Source organism: Penaeus monodon, chromosome 2 (assembly GCF_015228065.2).
Source record: "Penaeus monodon isolate SGIC_2016 chromosome 2, NSTDA_Pmon_1, whole genome shotgun sequence".
In the NCBI taxonomy this organism is placed as follows: domain Eukaryota; kingdom Metazoa; phylum Arthropoda; class Malacostraca; order Decapoda; family Penaeidae; genus Penaeus; species Penaeus monodon.
In genome coordinates this window covers 49,003,778-49,026,277 of record NC_051387.1, presented here as the reverse complement: position 1 = coordinate 49,026,277, position 22,500 = coordinate 49,003,778, and the positions used below count along the sequence as shown (strand labels likewise).

Here is a 22,500-nt window from a genome sequence, read left to right as displayed (position 1 = left end):
GTGTGTGTGTGTGTGTGTGTGTGTGTGTGTGTGTGTGTGTGTGTGTGTGTGTGTGTGTGTGTGTGTGTGTGTGTGTGTGTGCAGACAAGGTAGAGTTTGGCAGGATACAGCAATCTTGGGTACGGTGAAGGAATAGCAGACGTCCTTCTTAGTAGTTTATTGGTGGGAGATAGTTGCAGCTGAGGACAGAGGTTCTGTCTAGTCAGGATGCTATGTGTTATATATCAGGCGACCCTCTTTTATACCGGACTGTGCAGGATATCAGCAAAGGGGTTGCGTCGTCCTAGGAAATAGGAAGGGAGAGGATGATCACGTGCAAACAGAGTGACATCACTTGCGGAAAGCTGGTAAGTGTAAATTAATATCACTGTATAAGATATATGTTAATATTGTTACATGTGTAATAATAGGAAGCAGTAGGTAAATAGGTGTCGAAATTGCAGTAGTGTATTTAATGGGCTTATATAAGGGTAGCCTGTGTACTAAGCACAAGGAGAAATCACTTTTGGATTGGAACATAAATAAAAAGTAAGGTTTCATGTGAGAGCCTTACAATATGTACATATATATATATATATATATTAATTTACATATATTGACATATATGTGTGTGTGCGTATACGTAGGTATGTGTGTATATATTATATATATAAACACTCACACTTACACAGAGAGAAGAAATACTGCGAAAAAAGGACAATTAGCCAGGCGTATTGCTAAAACAACAAACTTATAACGTTATAGTTTCGAATGATGACGATATTTGTGGCAATGGCGTAATTACATTATGTTACCGCCTCGCCCTCCTCATTCCAACCATAAATTTAACTTAAATAGATGGATAAAAATGCAGTAGAAATTTGAAAAGAAATGAAAAAATAAATCATGGGGAATACCGAAACTCATCAACCAGCATAGCCTCTGTAATTGCCTGGGAATGAACGAATTACTCCCAATGGAACTATTATTATGAACGTTAAAGGGACGCCACGCAACGGTCTCATTATCCAAGCTATTTGTTATCAGTTTTTACATTCATTTGGCCCTTTAATCTCCTTATCTTCATATCTCTGAGTGTTATTTTTTTGGGCCGAATGTTTGGTAGTAGTCTTGCATAGAATGTAGTCGATATTACTTGAGTCTCCTTTCCGGAAGAGTCCATAGAAAACGGGGAGTTGGTGTCTTTGGCTTTCGTTGAAATTGTTACCCGAAAACTTGACGTAAGTGTGTTTTCTTTGTTTTTGTTTTTGTTTTTTCTTCTCCTTTCATTTCACTTCCATAACTCCCTCTCCCTCTCTTTCCTTCTTTCCCTATTTCTTTCCCCTCTCTTTCCCTCTCCCTCTCTCTTCCTTCTTTCCCTATTTCTTTCCCTCTCCCTCTCTCCGTCTGCCTCTCTATCCGTCTCTTGTCATCAAAGCAAGTGGATGCATTTGATCCCCCCGTGACCTAGCCTGACCTATCCTTTGATGACATGATCACTCAGACAATGACCTTTGAGAAGACCTTCCTGATTATAGAGAAGAGATGACCGGCATATTCATACAATAATTACGAAGATAGAAATCGGTACATACGAATAATCAGAAAGCGAAATGATGCCAGATATTTTCAGTGTGTGTGTGAACGACCTGATTAGGGGTCGTTTCGGGTCATTCAAACACAGGAAGTTGAAGTTTTATGGAAATTAAACATAACGTTCTCAGAGCAACATATCAAGAGCAACACGAAGTTACCGACTCACGGGCTAAAATGCCATATGGAGTCGCAGGTCTTAATACGATCCTTCTGTTCAAATCCAGAGAAACAGGAGAACATCTAAACAAATAGAAATGCTTATATTCGGATTAGAATGATTATATACATACATATATGTATATATATATATATATATATATACATATATATATATATATATATATATATATAATATATACTATATATAATATATATATATATATATATTATACACACACACACACATATAATATATATATATATATAATGCTAGTAAAACAGCAAGATAAGTCATGGATTAGAGGGTACTTTTTCTTCCCTATTTGCCGAATAAATAAGGATTCTTTTTTCTTTTTTTTTTTTTTTGGGGGGGGGTAAAACTGAACAAATGAAATTCGTTTCTCTCTCTCTCTCTCTACTTCTATCTATCTATCTATCTATCTCATCTATCTCTCTCTCCTCCTTACTCTTTCTCTCTCCCTCTCTTCTCTCTCTCCTCTCTCTCTCTCACTCTCTTTCTCCCTTCTCCTCTCTTCCTCTTCCCTCTCCCTCTCTTCCTCTCCCCTCTCTCACTTCTCTTTCTCTCCCTCTCTCCTCTCTTTTCTCCCTCTCTCCTCTCTTTCTCTCTCACCCTTCCTCCTCCTCACTCCTCTTTCTCTCCCTCTCTCACTCTTTCTCTCCCTCTCTCCCTCTCTTTCTCTCCCTCTCTCACTCTCTTTCTCTCCCTCTTTCACTCTCTTTCTCGCCTTTTATCACTCTCTCTCTCTCTCTTTCTCTTTCCCTCTCCCTCTCCCCTCCCCCCCCTCTCTCTCTCTCTCCCCTCTCTCTCTCTCTCTCTCTCTCTCTCTCTCTCTCTCTCTCTCTCTCTCTCTCTCTCTCCTTCCCTCCCTCCCTCCCCCAGTTATACCAAACGAGGCAAATAGACAGAGGTCGATATAGGCCTACATATGGCCAGAAAAATATAAACTGTAAATCGGTGATATCGAAAAAGAACGGACAAAACAACATTGCAAGAAAATCAATATTTTTTGCCTCAACACACATTGTTCCGTGCTTTTGATATTCTGATAAGAAAACACGTGAAGAGGCATCCTCTTAGATTATGACAAATTTGCATTTTCAAATATATGATCCAAGATAGTAATTTTCAGTGTTTTATTGTTTTTATCATCTCTATTCGTTTTATATAACAATCATTCAGTTAATCAGTTTCTTCATGTGCGCAGTAACTTGACATTCAGTCTGTCGTTATGGATTAAAGTGAGAATCGCAATATCAATCAAAAAATAAATATATATTGACAAAGGATTTTTAATCTATGAATAAAATCTATAAACAAGGTAGAAAAACATGATGCACAAATTGGATTTACTGAGCATTATCGTTATCATTATCATTATTATTATTATTTATCTATTTTATTTTATTTATTTTTTATTAATATTTTCTTTAACCAATGTATCAACACGGTATATCGTGGTGTCATTCATCATTGAACCTTTAAAACTCGAAACATAAAAATTATTTACTATTTACGAATCTTTTTGCAACTTCGTTCGTATCTTTAAAGAATTCATCTCTCGCGCAAATGTTTGTATATGTATATTTTGTTTATCTGTTTATTCATGTATCATACTGTGTATGTATTTTGGAGAAGTTTAAATAGATTACACACGTACGATCTATCACTTAAATATGATAAAAGATCCAGATTACTCGTAAACAATACCAATCGATCAGTGCAAAAAGATGATTAAATTTAATGAATTAAAACAAACACCAACTCACGATATGTCACCAGTACACGAGCATAAAAATACTCATGTTTAGAAACATTTCGTCGGTCCCTAGAGACAAAACACAGATTTAGCTAAATTTAATGTTTAATGTTTAAAACTACAACTGATCATAATGAAATAAAGAAACGCATATTCAAAAAAAAAAAAAAACTTAAAAAAAAACAGCTCTCCCTCTCTCTCTCGTTCTTTCTTTATTTCTCTCTCTCTCTCTCTCTCTCTCTCTCTCTCTCTCTCTCTCTCTCTCTCTCTCTCTCCCTCTCTCTTTCTCTCTCTCTCTCTCCTTTCTCTCTCTCTCTCTGTTACTCTCTCTTACTCTCTTCTCTCTCTCTCTCTTTCCTCTCTTCTCTTCTCTTCTCTCCTCTTTCTCTCTCTCTCTCTTTCTCTCTTGCGCTCTTTCTCTCTCTCTTTCTCTTTTTCTCTCTTCTCTTTCTCTCTTTCTTTCTCTTTCTCTTCTCTTTCTCTTTCTCTTCTCTCTTTCTTTCTTTCTTTCTTTTTCTTTCTTTTTTTCTCTCTTTCTTTCTTCTCTCTTTCTTTCTCTCTTTCTTTCTCTCTTTCTTTCACTCTTTCTTTCTTTCTCTCTTCCTTTCTTTCTCTCTTTCTTTCTTTCTCTCTTTCTTTCTCTCCTTTTCTTTCTCTCTCTCACATGATTATCTGGCACCATAAATAGGTACAAGAAAACTTTTATTTTAGTTAGCCATGAAATTCATCAAAGAAAATGTCTGACTTAAGAAAATTACTAAATGGAAGACTATTCTAAATTATGAGATTGCCATCATTTTTCAACCATGGTAAAGGTTTATAACAAGATCGCACCGTATTATAAAAACTCTGGAAGGGTCCTTTAACTCTACCTTCAAATGCCACTTGGTCCCCATGCTTTCGTTGCACAAGCCAAGGCCAAAACATCTCAACCACTCGTTCCTTATTTGTTTATTATTACCATTATTTGTTATTCTTCTCATGTATATGCATATAATCTTATTTATATAGATATGTAAGTATACGCAGTACTTTGTACTATTTGTTGAAGTCCCAATCTCATGATAACTTTGAGGGATTTTTTTTTTTTTTTTTTTTTTTTTTTTTTTTTTTTTTTTTTTTTTTTTTTTGCATTTTAAAGAATAAAAGGTAGAAAACAAACAAGCCAAGAATCGCATCTTACATAACACACACACACACACACACAAAACCAAGATTCGGTAACGGAAGATTCGACCCGGGGATTGCGTGAACGAACGAGCAAATGAACCCCAACCCATCTTTAACTACCACAAAGATCGTCTTATAAACCTTTACGTTCATAGACTTCCCCGCCCCCCGGACCCTCCTCCAAATTGCCAGTCAACCGATTATCTCATCCATTACGATATCATGTACAATAAAAGATGCACAAAGGGCTTACCTTACGATGGGACACGACCAGTCTTCGACGCAATTCTGCAACTGGAACACGCCACTGCATTCCGCTGAGTTAAGGGCAATTCCTGAGATCGTAGAAATCACAAGAGTTCCATGAAGTATTCGGTTTCACTGGAATACTTGGGGAAAAAAAACACACACACAAGCACACTGTCAAACAAACTTTCGAAACGAGCAACGAATAACTGTGTCAATGAGTAACTGTGGATTGTCAATTTTCCCGGTAGATGGCTGCTAATGCGCAAGGTCCCAAGCGTGTGCGTGCGTGCGTGGTGTGGGGTGGTGGTGGTGGTGTGTGGGGGTGGTGGTGTGTGGTGTGTGTGTGTGTGTGTGTGTGTGTGTGTGTGTGTGTGTGTGTGTGTGTGTGTGTGTGTGTGTGTGTGTGTGTGTGTGTGTGTGTGTGTACTACATAATGATATAGTACGCAAGGCATATTTAAGTAATGAACATTCAATAAACACGTATTTCTGAATAACCTGATAGAAACCAACACACAGGAACGCCTGAAAAGTACATGGTATTTCTAAGAGAATGAGAATATAGCTTGCCCATGACGTCACGAGCTACTTAGGCCAAAACAGTTTCAGATGGTTTACCGACTTCTGTACTACTAGTTAAGATACTATACAATAAGTTGTTAGCTTCGGGGAGAGAGAAAGCTGACTTACTTGTCGATAATCTCTGTATGGGTTTGAAGCTGCTGATTAATCTAATATCTATGCATGTAGTTTTCATTGCTTGTGGCTCTATGGTGTGTGTGTGTGTGTGTGTGTGTGTGTGTGTGTGTGTGTGTGCATGTTTATTTATGTGTATTTATTTATATAAACGTGTATTTATATAAATGTGTGTGTGTATATATATGTATATATATATATATATATATATATATATATATATATATATATATATATATATATATATATATATAGAGAGAGAGAGAGAGAGAAAAGAGAGAGAGAGAGAGAGAGAGAGAGAGAGAGAGAGAGAGAGAGAGAGAGGTATATAGATCATCAGAAATATATTGATATGTTGAATACAAATGTGTTTGTTTTCACACACACGTATTCATCAATTTTACGACGCTGGGCCTTGAGCTTTCCTTTTGCCAGATCTTCCGTGTGTGTGTGTGTGTGTGTGTGTGTGTGTGTGTGTGTGTGTGTGTGTGTGTGTGTGTGTGTGTGTGTGTGTGTGTGTGTGTGTGTGTGTGTGTGTGTGTGTGTGTGTGTGTGTGTGTGTGTGTGTGTGTGTGTGTGTATCCTCGATCGAATTTGTGGGAATCAATCTTACTTACAAGTAATTAGTTGACGATGTCTTATTATATTTCCCGTTTTCTACAGTTATCCGTACCCTTCACCAAAGAAGACGCTTATATAGGGGAGAATATAGTAAATAACTATGTACATGCGAGTATACCCACATATATTTTCAGGCAATGTTTTTAATCCCATAAATTCAGAAAACCTGCTCAAAATCCAAGGAAAAGGTTTTAACTTCGCTTTACTTACGAACCTTTTTTCTTTTTTTTTAGCGGCTACTGAAGAAGACGAATTATCATGCAAATTAGAAGGGTTTTAAACAGAACTAGAATCCACCCAAAGATGTGCATGAGGACGTCGATACTTGATTCTGGCAGCCCTGGACCCACTCTCTTTGTTATTTTCATTTGGTAGGGACTCACTTCACGCTTAACAGGCCATGCTATGGTAACTTCCCTTTACTCAGCTAGTGACCAAAGGATATTATTATGGGATTACGTTAGGTCGTACATAAACCAAGAAGGACCATCAAAAGTATATATAAAGAGATATTGATCTTTTATTACGTACGATGATATGATTGTCAGTAATAAGGCCATTGACATCTTTATCAATATCATAATAATAAAAATAATAATAATTATTATTACTTTTTTTATTGCTGTTGTTGCTGTTACTATTGTCATTTTTGTTATTATTGTTGTTGTTATTATCATTATTATTATTATCATTATTTTTATTATTATCATTATTATTATTATTATCGTTATTGGTATTAGTAGTAGCAGTTGTAGTTGTGTAATCATCATCATTATTATCATAATTATTATCATTATTATTTTTTGTTATTATAATCATCATCGTCGTCATTGTCATTGTCATTAATCTTATTGCTTTTATTGTCGGTATTATTATAACTGATATTGATATTTTTTCATTATCATTATTGTTATTATTATCATCCTCATTATCAGTATTATTTTTATTATCGTTATTATTATTGCTATTATCATTATTATTATTATTATTATTATTATTATTATTATTTTGTTGTTGTTTTTTGTTGTTGTTGTTGTTGTTGTTGTTGTTGTTGTTGTTTTTGTTGTTATTGTTATTATTATTATTATTATTATTATTATTATTATTATTATTATTATTATTATTATTTCATTATTATTATCATTATCATTATCATTTATATCATCATCATTATTAATTTTATGATCAATATCATCATCACCACCACCACCACCACCATCATCATCATCATCATCATCATCATCATCATCATCATCACATCACACATCATCTCATCATCCTTATCATTATCATCATTATATTATCATCACCTATCATAACCATATTCTTCATCATTATCATATCATTTTCATGTTCATTTTCGTCCTCCTCCTCATCATCATCATCTTCATCATATCATCGTCATTATCACTTTCATTATCATTATCATCAAATAATTTTCACTATCATCATAATCCCATCATCATCATCATTTTCTTCTTCTTCATCATCCTTTTTATTATCATTAACATCATCTTCATCATCATTTTCATGATCATTTTCATTATATTATTATTTCCATTATTATTAGTATTAGTATTAGTAGTAGTAGCAATATAATAATCATTATTATTATTATCACTATTGTCATTATTATATTTTGTTGTTGTTATTATAATAATCATCATCCTCGTCATTGTTTTTGTTTTTATTTTTGTTTCTTTTATCATTATTAGTATAATAAGTATTGATATTTTTACTCATTATTATCATCATTAGCATTATTATTATCAGTACCATCGTTATAATCAGTATTAGTTTTGTTGTCATTATTATTATTGATATTATAATTATTTTCATTATCATCATTATTATCATTATCATTATTATAATTAATTATTAATATCATCATCATCATTATCATCATCATCATCACCATTATTTTCATTTTCTTTATCATTATGATTATTATCATCATCATTATTTTCATTTCATTTTTATCTTAATCATTATTAATTGTAATCATTAATCTGGTTGCTGTTATTATGATTAGGATTATGTATACATGTATTTCTGACGAAGATATAATCGAAACCGGTCTTGTATTGTATTGTGAAGATATTCATTCTCATTCGTACATTTTCTACATTTGTCAACAGGAATACGGTTCATGATTATTATTATTATTATTATTATTATTATTATTATTATTATTATTATTATTATTTATTTATCTATTATTATATTATTATATTATTATTATTAATTATTTATTATTATTATTATTATTATTATTATTATTATTATAATTATTATTATTATCATTATTATTATTATTATTACTATTATTATTATTGTTTATGGTTATTGATATTATCTATGTTTTTGTTATTATTATTTCCACTATTATTATAATTATTATAGTTGTTGTTGTTTTTATTATCATCATCATCATCATCATCATCATCATCATCATCATCATCATCATCATCATCATCATCATCATCATCATCATCATCATCATCATCATTACTAGTGTTACTGTTGTTATTATTATTTTCATCTTTATAAATATAACCATAATTATTATTACTATTATTATTGTTGTTATCATTATTACTATTATCATTATTATTATTATCATAATTATATTAATGTTAGTAGTAGTAATATTGCTGTTGGTGTAGTTTTTTATTATTATATTCTTTACCAATATAATTTTTATTATTACGATCATCATCCTCATCATTGCCATTTTCACTAATATTGTTATCGTTGCTATCATTGTTTTCATTTTTTTATTCTCATATTGTCTCTTTTACATTGCCATCATCCTCATTATTTACTTTAAATATCGGTATCAGAATGGTAATGCTGTTATCATTATCATTATCATTTTATTTTTTCTTGTCTCTACGTTTTCTGAGTTTCCTTATTTCCAAATCGTATGCTTGATTTTTCAAAACCGCCGAGATTAATTGTCACTATAACTCATTACCATCTATATAATTTTCACAACATACGTAATCATGAATATTATGAATAGCATTACCTTTATTTCATTAACATAGTGCCAATCACGGTTATTCATGATGTGCCTCCTGATATCTAATAATACCATCACTATTAACAAAGTGATCCTAAATTACTACTACGTTATAATCACAGCTTTAAACTTTGGTATGTTTTCGTTATAGCTTAGAAGTTAAGTTTTGTTTTTCTTTTGATTTATTGCCTAAACATTCTGGCAGACTCACATACGCATATAAACGAAGGATATATTTTTTTTTCATCATGAAATCGATATGCTGGGAGAATATGTAACAGGTTTATACTATTGATAATAACTTGCTACTTGTCTGTAACTTTGCAAGTAATGAGAAAGGAGAAATATCTTTCTTGTTTGCACTTCACTTTAAAAAAATATTAATAGGGGTGTTTTATATTTCCTAGTTCTACATTATTCATGAAGTATACTGGTATGCAATGTAGACTACGGTTATTAAATCAGACTTTTTTCTACTATTCGAAAAGTGGCTGTGAGAGTTAGGAAATTCTATTGCAAAGTTAACAAATTTGTTAGTCAATATTTCTATTAACATTATTGGATGGTTAAGCTAGCTATGTCATGTTCATTATCATTTCAGGAAAGTTATGGGAGTTTTTTTTTATCATTATTATCATTATCATTAGCAGTATAATAGTAGTAGTATTGATATTGGTATTAGTAACAATATGGCATTATTATTATCTTATCGTTAATATCTTTATCATTATTATCATTATTGCTTTTATTATCATCATCATCATCATCATCATCATCATCAACATCATCATCACTCCATCATCATCAATCATCAATCATCATCATCATCCCACACTCATCACCACACATCATCATCATCATCATCATCATCATCATCACCATCATCACCACCATCATCACCATCACCATCCCCATCATCCCATTACCATCATCCTTGCCACCCACACAATATACATCCACAATCTCCACGATCTTCTCAAAGCGAACACCAAGTCACCAACAGAAACAACCGTAACAAAGGTTTAGAAAGAAAAACACAATGAAAGAATCAAATATGCCAGTTTATTTAAAGAAACAGAGGAGGTTTTTTTTTCTGTTCACTCTTATATTGCCAAATAAAATAACAGACATTTTTTTCAGACCTCTCCTTTATCTCACAGCCGAGGGAGGAAGGAGAAAAAGATGATGTATGAGAGAGATGGATTAAAAGAAGATAAGAGAAAAGTGGAAGTAAGGAAATGGGTAAAAGGATAAATCAGGAATGGGATGAGGGGGGGGGGGGATTAGAAATTGGATAATTGGATAGAACGAAATTATGATAAGTGGGTAAATCTGATATTGAATAAGTATTTACTTAGAAATTAGATATGTGAATAAATTAGGAAAAGGATAAGTGAATACATCAGGAATAAGATAAATTGATAAATCAGGAATAGGATAAATTGATAAATCAGAAATTGGATAAATTGATAAATCAGAAACTGGATAAATGGGCAGAAGGCAGAACGGATAAGCAAGGAAATAAATTAATAAAAAAATAAAGAAATGGATTGATTGGTAAGCAGATCAAATAAACAGAAAGAGGGATAGATAGATAAATCAACAAACTAATAGACAATCCAATTGATGAAAAGACAAATATATAAAGAAAAGTGATTATGAACATAATGAATGGAAAATATGTAAATGAATAATGATATATATACAAATTAAATGTTTCTTTTATTCAAGGGAACAAAATCATTATGAATCCATTAACAAAACTATCAATTAGTGTTAATGACACTTATTTCAGCCAATTAATTTGCTTGTTAATTTTTTCACCCGATTAATTTTCTTGACAATGCTCATGTAGCAGCAAATACATATATATCTATCATTTACGAGTTATGTTCCCTTGTTATATTTTTGATAAATGCTTTAGACTGGTTAGTGAATAAATTAACACATAATACACTCTGATTGTCCAAAATATAACATCATTGTGATTATATATGTATATATATATATGTATACATATATATTATATATATATATATATATATATATATATATATATATATATATATATATATATATATAAGAGGTGAGAAATACAGCATTAGGACATAGTCAATGCAGTGATCCTGAAAATTCATGAAACAAATAATCCAAAAAGAATGAATGAAAAGCGAAACGAAATTATGATAATAATATAAAGTCTCTCAAAACGACACACGGCCAATGAAATCGAGGCAATATTTCTAAACCTTTTTCTCCAAAATGCTGTCAAGAATCTAACCTTCTTTCCTCTAGAAGACATTAAAGTAGGTGTATTTATTATACGTGTGTATGCGTGTGTACCATGTATGTAAGTGTAGGTCAGTGTAACAGCCTGTTTTAAAATAGCGTCAAAGCTTCACACACATATGTCTAGAGTACTGGAATGACCTTATTACTATCTTCATGATTACAGTAAATATGTGAAAAATGGTATTAATTTTTTCTTCTTTTTTTCCCCCACAATCCCAAAAATAAATCAAAAGTGAAGAGAGGAATGAGGCAGTTTATTTCGGTAAGGTTCGACAACGTAATTCTCTTCATTACAGCTCGACCTTCGTTTCACAACCTAAACATTTTGTTCTTGCAAGAATAACATTATCAACGAGTAAACTGTACATATTTACAAACAATGTGGCGTGTCAGGTAAATCAAGATACTTTTCCTGGAACGAAAGTGTTAAAAAAAACAGACTTACAGAGCGACATCAGAAAGTTTTTTTTTACATTCAAAAGACGATCGCCATGCGCAGCCATCGACACACCGCCTAGCGGCAAAGCGACGAAGCTCCGAGAACAACAATAAAAAAAACAACATTTAATGGTAAGAACAATTCCAAAAATTAAATTTAGTAAAAAACAAAAAAAAGTATGAAAAAAAACAAGAAAAAGTATACATTGAAATATAACACAAAAATCCCAGTGCAAAGTCATAGTTATTAATATTCATTATTTTATTTTACCAGCACGATCTAGCTAATATCCTGAATATAATAGATTCGCGTTAAGTCATTTATTGCTCTATCTTTTAAGCTTAGACAGTTTTGAACTTACGAAACCACCTGAAACGTCTGAAGATCCCGCTTTATGTACAATAAAAGAGTATGATGAACTTGTGTGATATATACAGTATGCATGTATGTTATGTATGTGTATAATATAGTAAGTTATATCATTTATATATATATATATATAATATATATATATATATATATATATATTATATATTATAAAATATATATATATTATATATATATATATTATATATATATATTTGTATATGATTACTTTATTATATATGTATAGTATTATATATAGCTACATGTATTTATGTACACTATGTAAATATGTTGTGTCTGTACAGTATTTGTATGTATGCACGCATGTATAATATATATTCTTATATATATATATATATATATTTAACTACATGTATATCCAAAATTGTATGTATATTTATAGACATCCATGCGCAAATTGCCTCAAAAATGTTGACAGTGAAAAAGTAAAAATGTTGGAAAAGGTCGGACGTTTAAAAAAATAATATGTGCATGTCGGTATGAGTAAGCTATGATGTGGCCGTGAGAAGTGACGCTTATATCATCATTCTTTCTTGCCTACGTGAGCTTTCTATTCTTCTTTTTCCTTTATTTCCTTTTTTATTCCTTCTTTCTTTCTTCTCTAGTAGGGCACAGTGTGAGTTTGTTAGTGGGCTACGAGTGTAATACGTTTTATAGGACATGAGCGATTTTATTTATTTATTTATTTATTCACTTAGTTAGTTAGTTAATTATTATGAAAATTAAAGGTAATTTTCTAGTTTTTTTTCAGGGGGGATACGTGTATATTTTCTGATGGGGTACGAGCGTACAATAATTTTTGAATGAGTTACTGAAATTTACAATTCTTTTCTTTTAGTAAGGTAAGAGTACGCTTTTAAAAGAGTGCATTCTGGAATAGTAGCATGTGCAATTCTCAATGAATATTCTGAATTTACGAATACAGTATATCTCATTTTAAATAGGAATCTGATGTATCTTTAACTTATTGGTATTTTCCTTCACCATAGATTAAGTCCTATATTACTGCAACCAATTTTGTATCTATATCGCTATCCTTCTAAGATACAATACCACTGATAGCAAATTTACAATATATGAATGTGCATTCTATCATTACTTATACTACTGCTATTAACTCTTAATAGCAGGACTTTTAATCATTCCAAAATGGCGTCTGGATTCCAGATGTCACAAGAACTATTGGAAAACATCTTATAATACATAGCCTGTACTGTGCAACATGTTTTAAACACCCTTTGTCGGTCTCATGTGCGTGACTGATTGCTCTCGCTGTTGCAGTGCAAGAAGACAAGCCGCATTCTGTTTCATCTGCCTTGCTTGTGTCTAGTTTTTTTTATATATATAATAGTTTTAACATCTAGTTTTTTTTTATGTTTTCTTGATATACTCTTTTCTTTATAGACCAAGGCGTAAGCAGTCAAGTAATTAAGATCATTTTGTTGAATACGTGGTGTTGAATTATTATAATTGACTCTATTGATGAGTTCAAAAAGCGAGTCGAAGAGAAAGGTAGACAGACAAGTAGATAGGCTGATAGAGAAAGATTGAGAAAAAGAGAATTGGACTGTGCAGCTGAATGACTCTACACAGGGCTAACTAAGTGCAATGAAAGTTTTCACTAAATGAGTACTAGAATAGAAAAAAAATCTCCCTTTTGGAAAATATCTCAGTGCTTACGAGAAGGGAGATTATAAATTTGAAATTGAATGGCAGATGTTTTTAGGTATGAAAGAACTACAACCTGCTTACATCTCCGTAATGTACGTACGAATTTATGTATGCTACCAGCACTGAACGCACAGTATCTAAGTTAAAGTCAAGTTCACTCTCATCAAAGAGATAGATAGATAAACAGACAAATAAATAGGAAACTAAACAGATAGATAGACAAAGAAATGAAGAGAAAACTAGACAAATAGATACCAGACAAACAAATGAACAGAAAACCAAACTGATCGATAGATGTAGATGCCACTGCAACAAATCACTGGTGTTACAGTTGCTATACATTTTAGTCTGCATTTGCAAAGCAGCATGAAGCAACAATTTATCATAAGTCTGTAGATGACACTAGTCTATTAGTCTCACTCGCTGCCAGTTTGTAAAAGCAAGTCACTTCTCGCGGTTTTTGATCAGGGTTAGATATCACATACCATGGACAGAAATTGGAGCCTTTTTTATAAGAGAATAAAACAGATAATAAACATCAAATTAACTTGTTCTTTTCCAGCACTGTTTTTTTCTGAATAGCAGAGTGGACTGAAAAAAACGTTCCTAATCTCATTCAGTAAAGAATGCGAGAGAGATATTGAAAGAATGGAAGGAAAGAAACTTATAGATATATCTAATCAGCACTTGAATGACAGATTATAGATAATAATATATGATAGATAATGCACATCAGATGAAATGATAATAATAATGATAATAATAATAACGATAAAATGAAATGAATGACAGTTGTAATAGTAATAATGGTAACAGTAATAATAATGATGATAATGATAATAATAACAATAATAATAATATATTTTACTGATAATAAAAAACATATCTAGCAAAAAGAAGAAGAAAAATATCTCAGTCTTCCCACTAATCAATCAGCTTGTGTCTATCGGATGTTCTTAATAATAATAAAACTATTTAATGAAAAGTTTATTCAACAGAGGTTCAAGAGAGAGAAAAATAATAATGTATATAAATTCATCAGTAGACTTATTGTTCTCGGGGCATTATTAGTCAAATTAATTATCACAACAGAAAATGACAGCCGGTCGACTGCCATTCAGTAGATCACAAGAACATAATATCAAAAACTTCACACGAAAAGAACATATTTAATTACATAAAATAACATTCATAATTTTCATATGAGTATTATAAGAAGAAAAAAAAACTAATTTCCTTTAGATATAGAGAGAGAGAGAGAGAGAGAGAGAGAGAGAGAGAGAGAGAGAGAGAGAGAGAGAGAGAGAGTGGGGGAAGGGAAAGACTGATAGACAGACAGACGAACAAAGACAATGAGACAGAAAGAGACAGAGAGACACAGACAACCAAACAAAAAGAGAGAGAGAAAACAAAAAGAATCAAAAATATAAACATTTCAAAATCACAAGCCATTTTCGCCCAAGAAAGCAAATAAGTCTACTGAGAGCCAGAAGGTCATCACACATATCCAGGAGTACAAAACAATAATACTAATAATAAACAGATAAATGAAATGATAACAATACCAAATGAATGATACATAGTAAAGAAAAAGCAAGGCCTATTCTTTGCTGTACAAGATGAGTAAATACACATGTCAGGGAATAAGAATTATAACAATAATAATAAATAGATAGATAAATAAGATAACAATGCCCAAAAAGAAGAGAAAAAATAAGAAATGCGGTAAATGAAATAGCAGTAATATCTAATATCTTCTTTTGCTGTACAACATGAGTACTATACTCGACCAGGTAGCGGGGATGCAGAGTACACCAACTGTGCTAGGAGGAGTTAAATGTACTCCCCAAAAAAGAACAAGGTGTTCAGAACCCACCCACCCCACCCTTACCCCCTTACCCCCCCTCCTGGTGCTGATAACAAGAACATAGGTGATCACACTATCTGGTACGGAGATAACAAAGACCTGCAAAACGAGGGGTTGATTACTTTCGTGTATTGTGGAAAGGTGACCTAACCCTTTTCTCAAAGGTTTGTGACCTCGTCGCTACCAGTCAACCAGACACCAGGATAGACGCTCATTTATCACTAATAAAGACTTTTTGTTTTGTTTTTTATCGTCTGCTTATTTCATTACTATAGTCTTCCTGCGTTGGTGACAGTTTCGGAGAACACTTAAATTGTACCTGTATATCAAAATAAGAACTTAACTGGAATTGTACAAATGGCGGGATACATATATGTATATATATGCATATACATATACACATACATAAACATATACATACATACATAAATACATGCATACATATATATATATATATATATATATATATATATATATATATATATATATATATATATATATATATATATATATATATGTATGTATGTATGTATAAATATGTGTTTGTGTATATATACATACATACATATATATACATATATGTATATATACATATATATACATACATACATATATATATTATATATATATATAAAGGAAATTCAACTAATAATCACACTGAGACAAAATATATGAGATCAAAATGTTGGTGTGTGTTTCTTGTTCACATAATATGAAAAGTGGTGTCAGGGGATTTCACTTTTTAAAAAATGTTACACTTGCACGTCCCAAATACATGATTTGTGTGTGCGTGTGTGAGTGTGTGTGTGTGTGTGTGTGTGTGTGTGTGTGTGTGTGTGTGTGTGTGTGTGTGTGTGTGTGTGTGTGTGTGTGTGTGTGTGTGTGCGCGTGTCTGACGAAACAAGATCAACTTTTTTCCATGAGTGAAACCCCCCGTTCCATTCCACTAGAATACGAATCAATATGAACTATCTTCTTATTAGACTTGGTAAGTGAAATAATCTAATGCGGAAGAGAACGGAACTCCCAAGCCACCATGGGTCATATCAAAGGCGTACGAATAATTACGTTTTATCTTCATTTCTTTTTTTTTTAATTCCTTTCTTTATCGTCGATTTTCTTTCTCTTTCTTTCTTTCTTTCGTTTTTTGCTAATTCATTTTTTTCTCTCTCTTTTTTTTATTTTATGTGCCAGTTCCTTTCGTATAAGAATTCAAGAAATAGATAAAAGTCTCTCTGTCATCCTATATCACAAATATTATGCACTCTTAAGAATGATAATAAACAGGTAAATAACGTACGAACGAATGATGAAAAATAGACAAAGCAATAACCATAATAAGAGTAGCAATTACATAATCAAATATGACGAAAATATTACACGTCACAGAATCTCCGCACGTGACCTCAAGATCATTTCAAGATCACAAACTCATTTCATCTCGAATTCTTTTCTTTTCTTCTTCTTCGTGTGTTTCCCTCCCCCCCTTTCTTTCCCTTTCTTTTCCTCTCGTTTGGTCAGTCCTTTATGCCCGGAGACTACGAGAAAACGACTTTTCTTTTGAGAAGTTTTTTTCCCGAGTTAAAATGGGTTGGAAAAGGAGTCGTGTTCTTTTCTTGCTTTTTTTGGTCTGTTGGGTTTATGTTATTGTGCTGTTGTGGATGCATACGTATGGGGTGCATATTATATGTGTGTGTACCTGTGTGTGTGTGTTGTGTGTGTGTGTGTGTGTGTGTGTGTGTGTGTGTGTGTGTGTGTGTGTGTGTGTGTGTTGGGTGGGGGAGGGGTCTTGCGTGTGCTCTTGTGTGTGTGTGTGTGTGTGTGTGTGTGTGTGTGTGTGTGTGTGTGTGTGTGTGTGTAGGTGGGAAGATTGTGTGTGTATGTGTGTGTGTGTGTCTGCTGCATACATACATATATGTATAAACTGTATATATGAACGTGTGTATATGCTATATCCGTACCGCGCCTAATGACACACAATGCGAATATGTATCATTTGAACCGGAAGAACAAGAACAGACGCCCCGATTTGCCCTCATTACTCAGCGCAATTAACGAACGTTCCAACGCAAGAGGAATAGAAAGCTAAATACCCCTTACTAAGCCCACAGTCTTACCAGCGAGGGCTTCAACCCTCTTAGGGATGAGAACAGTGATGCCAGAACCCCGAGGAAGTGCGCTCATACTGTTGCCTAGTTGGAGATAGTGATGATTCAGAAATATCGGGAATATTATACCGTCATACACGACTGATATACTATGTTATACCGCCATACGAGTAAAAAAAAAATGATAAAAAAAAAAGAAATTTTAATGCTGTTTATATTAAGCTATTAACTGTGGATGGAACTGAACCACCATTCTAAAAATCCACGTTATTTGTTAACTGTATTCGTATCAAATTTATACATACTATCATTATCTCCCATTCCATTTAACAATGTTTTTTTCATCTATTTACTTTTTCTTTTTTTTCTTTTATTCGCACTTCTGACTTTAACATAAACATAAGATTTTTTTCTAAATCAATAAATATGTAATTCGTGAGAAAAAAAAATAGACAAAAAAAAACTCGATTTCTCTCTTTTTCAACAAGACAAATATATATATTTCTCTTCTTTTCCTCCAATATAAAGTCACTTTGCATGAATAATCAAGACAGCGTTGACTTGACAACCGAGATCACACACAACAAAAAAGTGAATAAATAACATAAAAATATATATTCCTTTTCTTTCTTTTTTACTCCTATTCACTTATTTTGTTTCATTTCTTAATTCTTTTTTTTTTTCTCTTTTCTTTATCTATTTTCCATTCTATTCTATCTCTTTTATTTATTTATTTATTTATTTCGACCCAGGATGGCTTGCGAGAACAACCCCCTTTTGCTAGACAGAAGACCCTTACGTTTGCGCTCTCCGTGACGCAGCCGCAGGAGAGGAAGAAGGAGGAGGAGGAGAAGGAGGAGGAGGAGGAGGAGGAAGAAGGAGGAGGAGGAAGAAGGAGGAGGAGGAAGAAGGAGAAGGAGGAGGAGGAGGAGGAGGAGGAAGGAGGAGGAGGAGGAGGCGAAAAGGTAGCAGAAGAAAAAAAAGGAGGAGGAAGAAGAAGAAGGCGAAAAGGTAGCAGAAAGAAAAATAAGGAGGAAGAGGAGGAGGAGAAGAAGAAGGAAAAGGAGGATGGAGAGAAGGAGGAGAAAGAGGAAGACAGGAAGATGAAGGATGAGGAAGAGAAAGGGAAGGAAGAGGAGGAGTTGGCAAGGGGGGAGAAGTAAAGAACTTAAGGATGTGGTATTAATAAAAGGAGAAAGGAAGAGACAGGAGAGAGAGGGAATGAGAGAAGGAAGAGGAAGAGGACAAGAAAAGACAGAAACAAAAGAGAAGAAGGAGGAATGAAGGAGAATGAGAGAAGGAATATAAAGAGGACAAGAAAAGACAAATAAAACTAAGGAGAAATGAAGAGAATTAGTAGAGAAAGGGAATAAGAGGAGGAAGATAAAGAAGACAAGAAAAGACACAAATAAAAAGGAGGAGAGACACAAGGAAGAGACGGAGGAGAGAAAAGCAGAAGGAGGCTAAAATGACAGCCCACTTTTCAAACGGCCGACAGACTTTCATCCCAGACAGTAAACAGGCCTGAAATGACCGTCTTATTTTCCTATCTCTTCCTCTCCCTCCTTCTCTCTGTCTCCTTCTTCTCCCTCCCTTGCGGTCACGTCGTTCAAAGAAGCGGTCAAACATTCTGGTCTAAATCAATAAGGCATCAGAATTCACGGGCCACGGCAGCGAAAAAGTGGGCGGGGACAGGAGCTGACGTCACACCCCTATTCCCTCCGCCCTCATGGTGGTGACGTCAGACTCGTTTCCGTGACGTCACATCCTTGCCCCAATTAGAGGGCGAGATCAGAGCTCTAATTCCAACTAATAGGTGACGTCACACCTTTCATCCTAAACCAGGTGACGTCACAACTTAATCCCCAACCAACAGGTGACGTCACAGCTTTTATCCTAACCAGGAACTGACTTTATACTTTTCCCGCGCAAGATGTGACGTCACATTTTTGCTTCCGACCATCATATGACGTCACACACACACACCCGTGGTAGTGTTGCTTAGATCTGGGGTGTCCTTAAATGTATATATATATATAAAAAAATTAGTGAATTTGAATATTATGGAACACACTACCCAAGGCTTATAAAAGGTGAAATATAATCTAGAAAGTTCACCTGTGGAAAAAAGATTGCTAGTGTTCACACAATGTTCAACGGACCTATGGTTTATTTGAATTTATTGACTAATTATCGTATTTGTTTTTTTTGTATATATATGTAATATTTATTTATTTATTTTTTTTAGTATGCTCACAAGAACTTTTTTTAATGTTGTCTTTTCGGTTTAACTGAATGAAAGCAGAAGCCAATCCAATGAGAAAATTAGATAATTTATAGATAAACAATTAAATAACAACAGACGTCTCAAGCTCTATCAAAAATCACTTCTGACGAACAAATGTCTTTTTTTTCCCCATCGTGTTCGTATGTTCAAAAAAATTAAAAACAAAATGATCAAAATGGAGCTGCTTCCGTCTGCCAGCAAGGAATGGCGGGAAAATGACGTGTTGTTTTCAGTTAACCAAGTCTTATATTTGTTTTTTGTTTTTTTACTTTATTCATTTCTCTTTTTGTTCATATATCTATACACTTTAGCACTTAATTTTCTCGATGTCCTTTGCGGTTCCGGTAGTCGACCCTGTGTTTATTGTTTATTATCACTGCCATCATCATTATTGTTATCCTTTCTATCATTATTATTGCCATCACTATCGTTCTAATTACCATTATTAGCGCTTCTGGTAAAACTGTTTACTTTTTACCTTTTTTTTTCTATATGGAGACACTGGCCAATTCGACAAGAATACATTTTCACACTATATCAGGTGGATCTAAGATTGTCATTTCCTCTTGTTTTTGTTATTGTTTTCTTTGCTGCTTTTGTTGTTGTTGTTGTTATGTTTTAGATTTAGATCCCCAAATGCAGTCACTTTTCCACCACGCTTCCGGGGCCGCAAGGAAAGTAGCTCGTCCCGCCGCCACACTGTTCCCCAGAGACAGACAAGCACACGCACCGCTTGGCCAAGATGCTCTGCTTGATCTCTGGCTGGCTTGACCCCTTGCTTGCTCTCGCGTGCCTGGCCTGCCCTTGCTTGTGTTTTTCTTGCTTGCTTGGCTCCGCGTCACTGCATTCTTTTCACTGATCTATTGTTACCGCTTCTATAAGGCCATTAAGCTTTCCTCTGATTTGGTTTATACTTTATATATATATATATATATATATATATATATATATATATATATATATATATATATATATATATATATATATATATATATATATATATACATATATATATGGTCATCGACTACAATGAAAATTTCAGTTGCAAAGTCTACATTCACAGTGCAGGATTCCTCCGTGGCTAAACCAACTACAAGCAAGAAATTACCTTATTCTTCAACCAATCTGGCTACCTTTGTTTGGCTTTCTCTTACAGAAAAAGGATTTACTGATTTGTGTTCAAACATCTTAAAGAAACCTGCGGCATATTATACAATCTCAGCTTAGCTACGACGGGGCCTCCGGGCGAAGGCAGGAGCGAAGCCGCGCCCGCGAGGCCGACGCCCGGCCGACCGAGCCGTCCCTCGCCCCCGCCGTCGGCCCCTCGTCGCGCCCCTTCGGCGAGGCGCCCTCCCGCCGGACTCCTCGGCAGGGAGCTCTCAAGGGACACGCCGAGAGCCCGAGGCGTCCTGCGTGCGCCGCCGGCGGCGAGGGCTCGAGGGCGGCGTCCCGCGCCCCTCGCTCGCTGCCGCCAAGGCCCGGGCCTCCTGCGGGAGGCCTGGCGCGGAAACGTCTCCGGCTCCTTCGTGCGCGGGGCGGCCTCCACCGAGGCGACGGGCGGCGTGCAGGCGCCCTCGCTTACACTCTCCGGGCAGATGGGCGGAGTCTCCAAGTCCCCGCCTCACTCGCTGTGGGCGTGGGGTGCAGAGGCGGCGGGGGCGCCCTGTGCGGGCGTGGGCTGACTTGCGCTGTTCTGGGCTGGTCTTCGCTGCACCAGCGCGGCCGCGGGCGACTCTGCCGGCCCGTTCACGCGCTGCGCCGGCGGCTCGGCGCCCTCGTGGATGGTGTTGAGGACTTGGTGCACCACAGCCGGCGGCGCCTCCTCCTCCGCCGCCCCCAGGCCCGCGCCGCCCGCGCCGCACGAGGGCACCTCCGCCGCGGGGCTTTCGGCCTTCGCCGCGTCGCCGGCCTTCCCCGCGGGCGGGCCGACGCCCACAGGCTGCGGCAGGGCCTGCGGCGTCGCCGGGAGCGAGCCCTCGGCCGCGAGCGCCTCGTCCAGCCGCCCGTTCCTGGTGGGGGGCGACGTGGGCGTGGCGCCGCCCTCGCACGTGGCCAGCGACTCGCAGGTGGAGACGGAGTGGCGGTGCGAGGAGGAGGCCGCGGTGGAGATGGAGTTGGTGGAGGCGGACGAGGCGAGGGCGGCCGTCGAGGAGATGATGTGGCCCACGATGAGGTGC

At 35.1% G+C, this 22,500-nt stretch overlaps 1 protein-coding gene across 1 annotated transcript in view; it reads right to left on the bottom strand.

Moving 5' to 3' along the window:
- Positions 1 to 22,500, bottom strand: part of LOC119579048 — a 90,809-nt gene that overhangs the window by 6,551 nt on the left and 61,758 nt on the right. Inside the window, 9 exon segments of the mRNA XM_037926778.1 lie at positions 246 to 344; positions 1,734 to 1,815; positions 3,519 to 3,581; positions 4,936 to 5,017; positions 5,377 to 5,455; positions 18,029 to 18,120; positions 21,509 to 21,704; positions 21,706 to 22,224; positions 22,227 to 22,500. The exon segment at positions 22,227 to 22,500 is cut by the window's right edge and continues 88 nt beyond it. Of these exon segments, the coding sequence (XP_037782706.1) occupies positions 246 to 344; positions 1,734 to 1,815; positions 3,519 to 3,581; positions 4,936 to 5,017; positions 5,377 to 5,455; positions 18,029 to 18,120; positions 21,509 to 21,704; positions 21,706 to 22,224; positions 22,227 to 22,500 (1,486 nt within the window).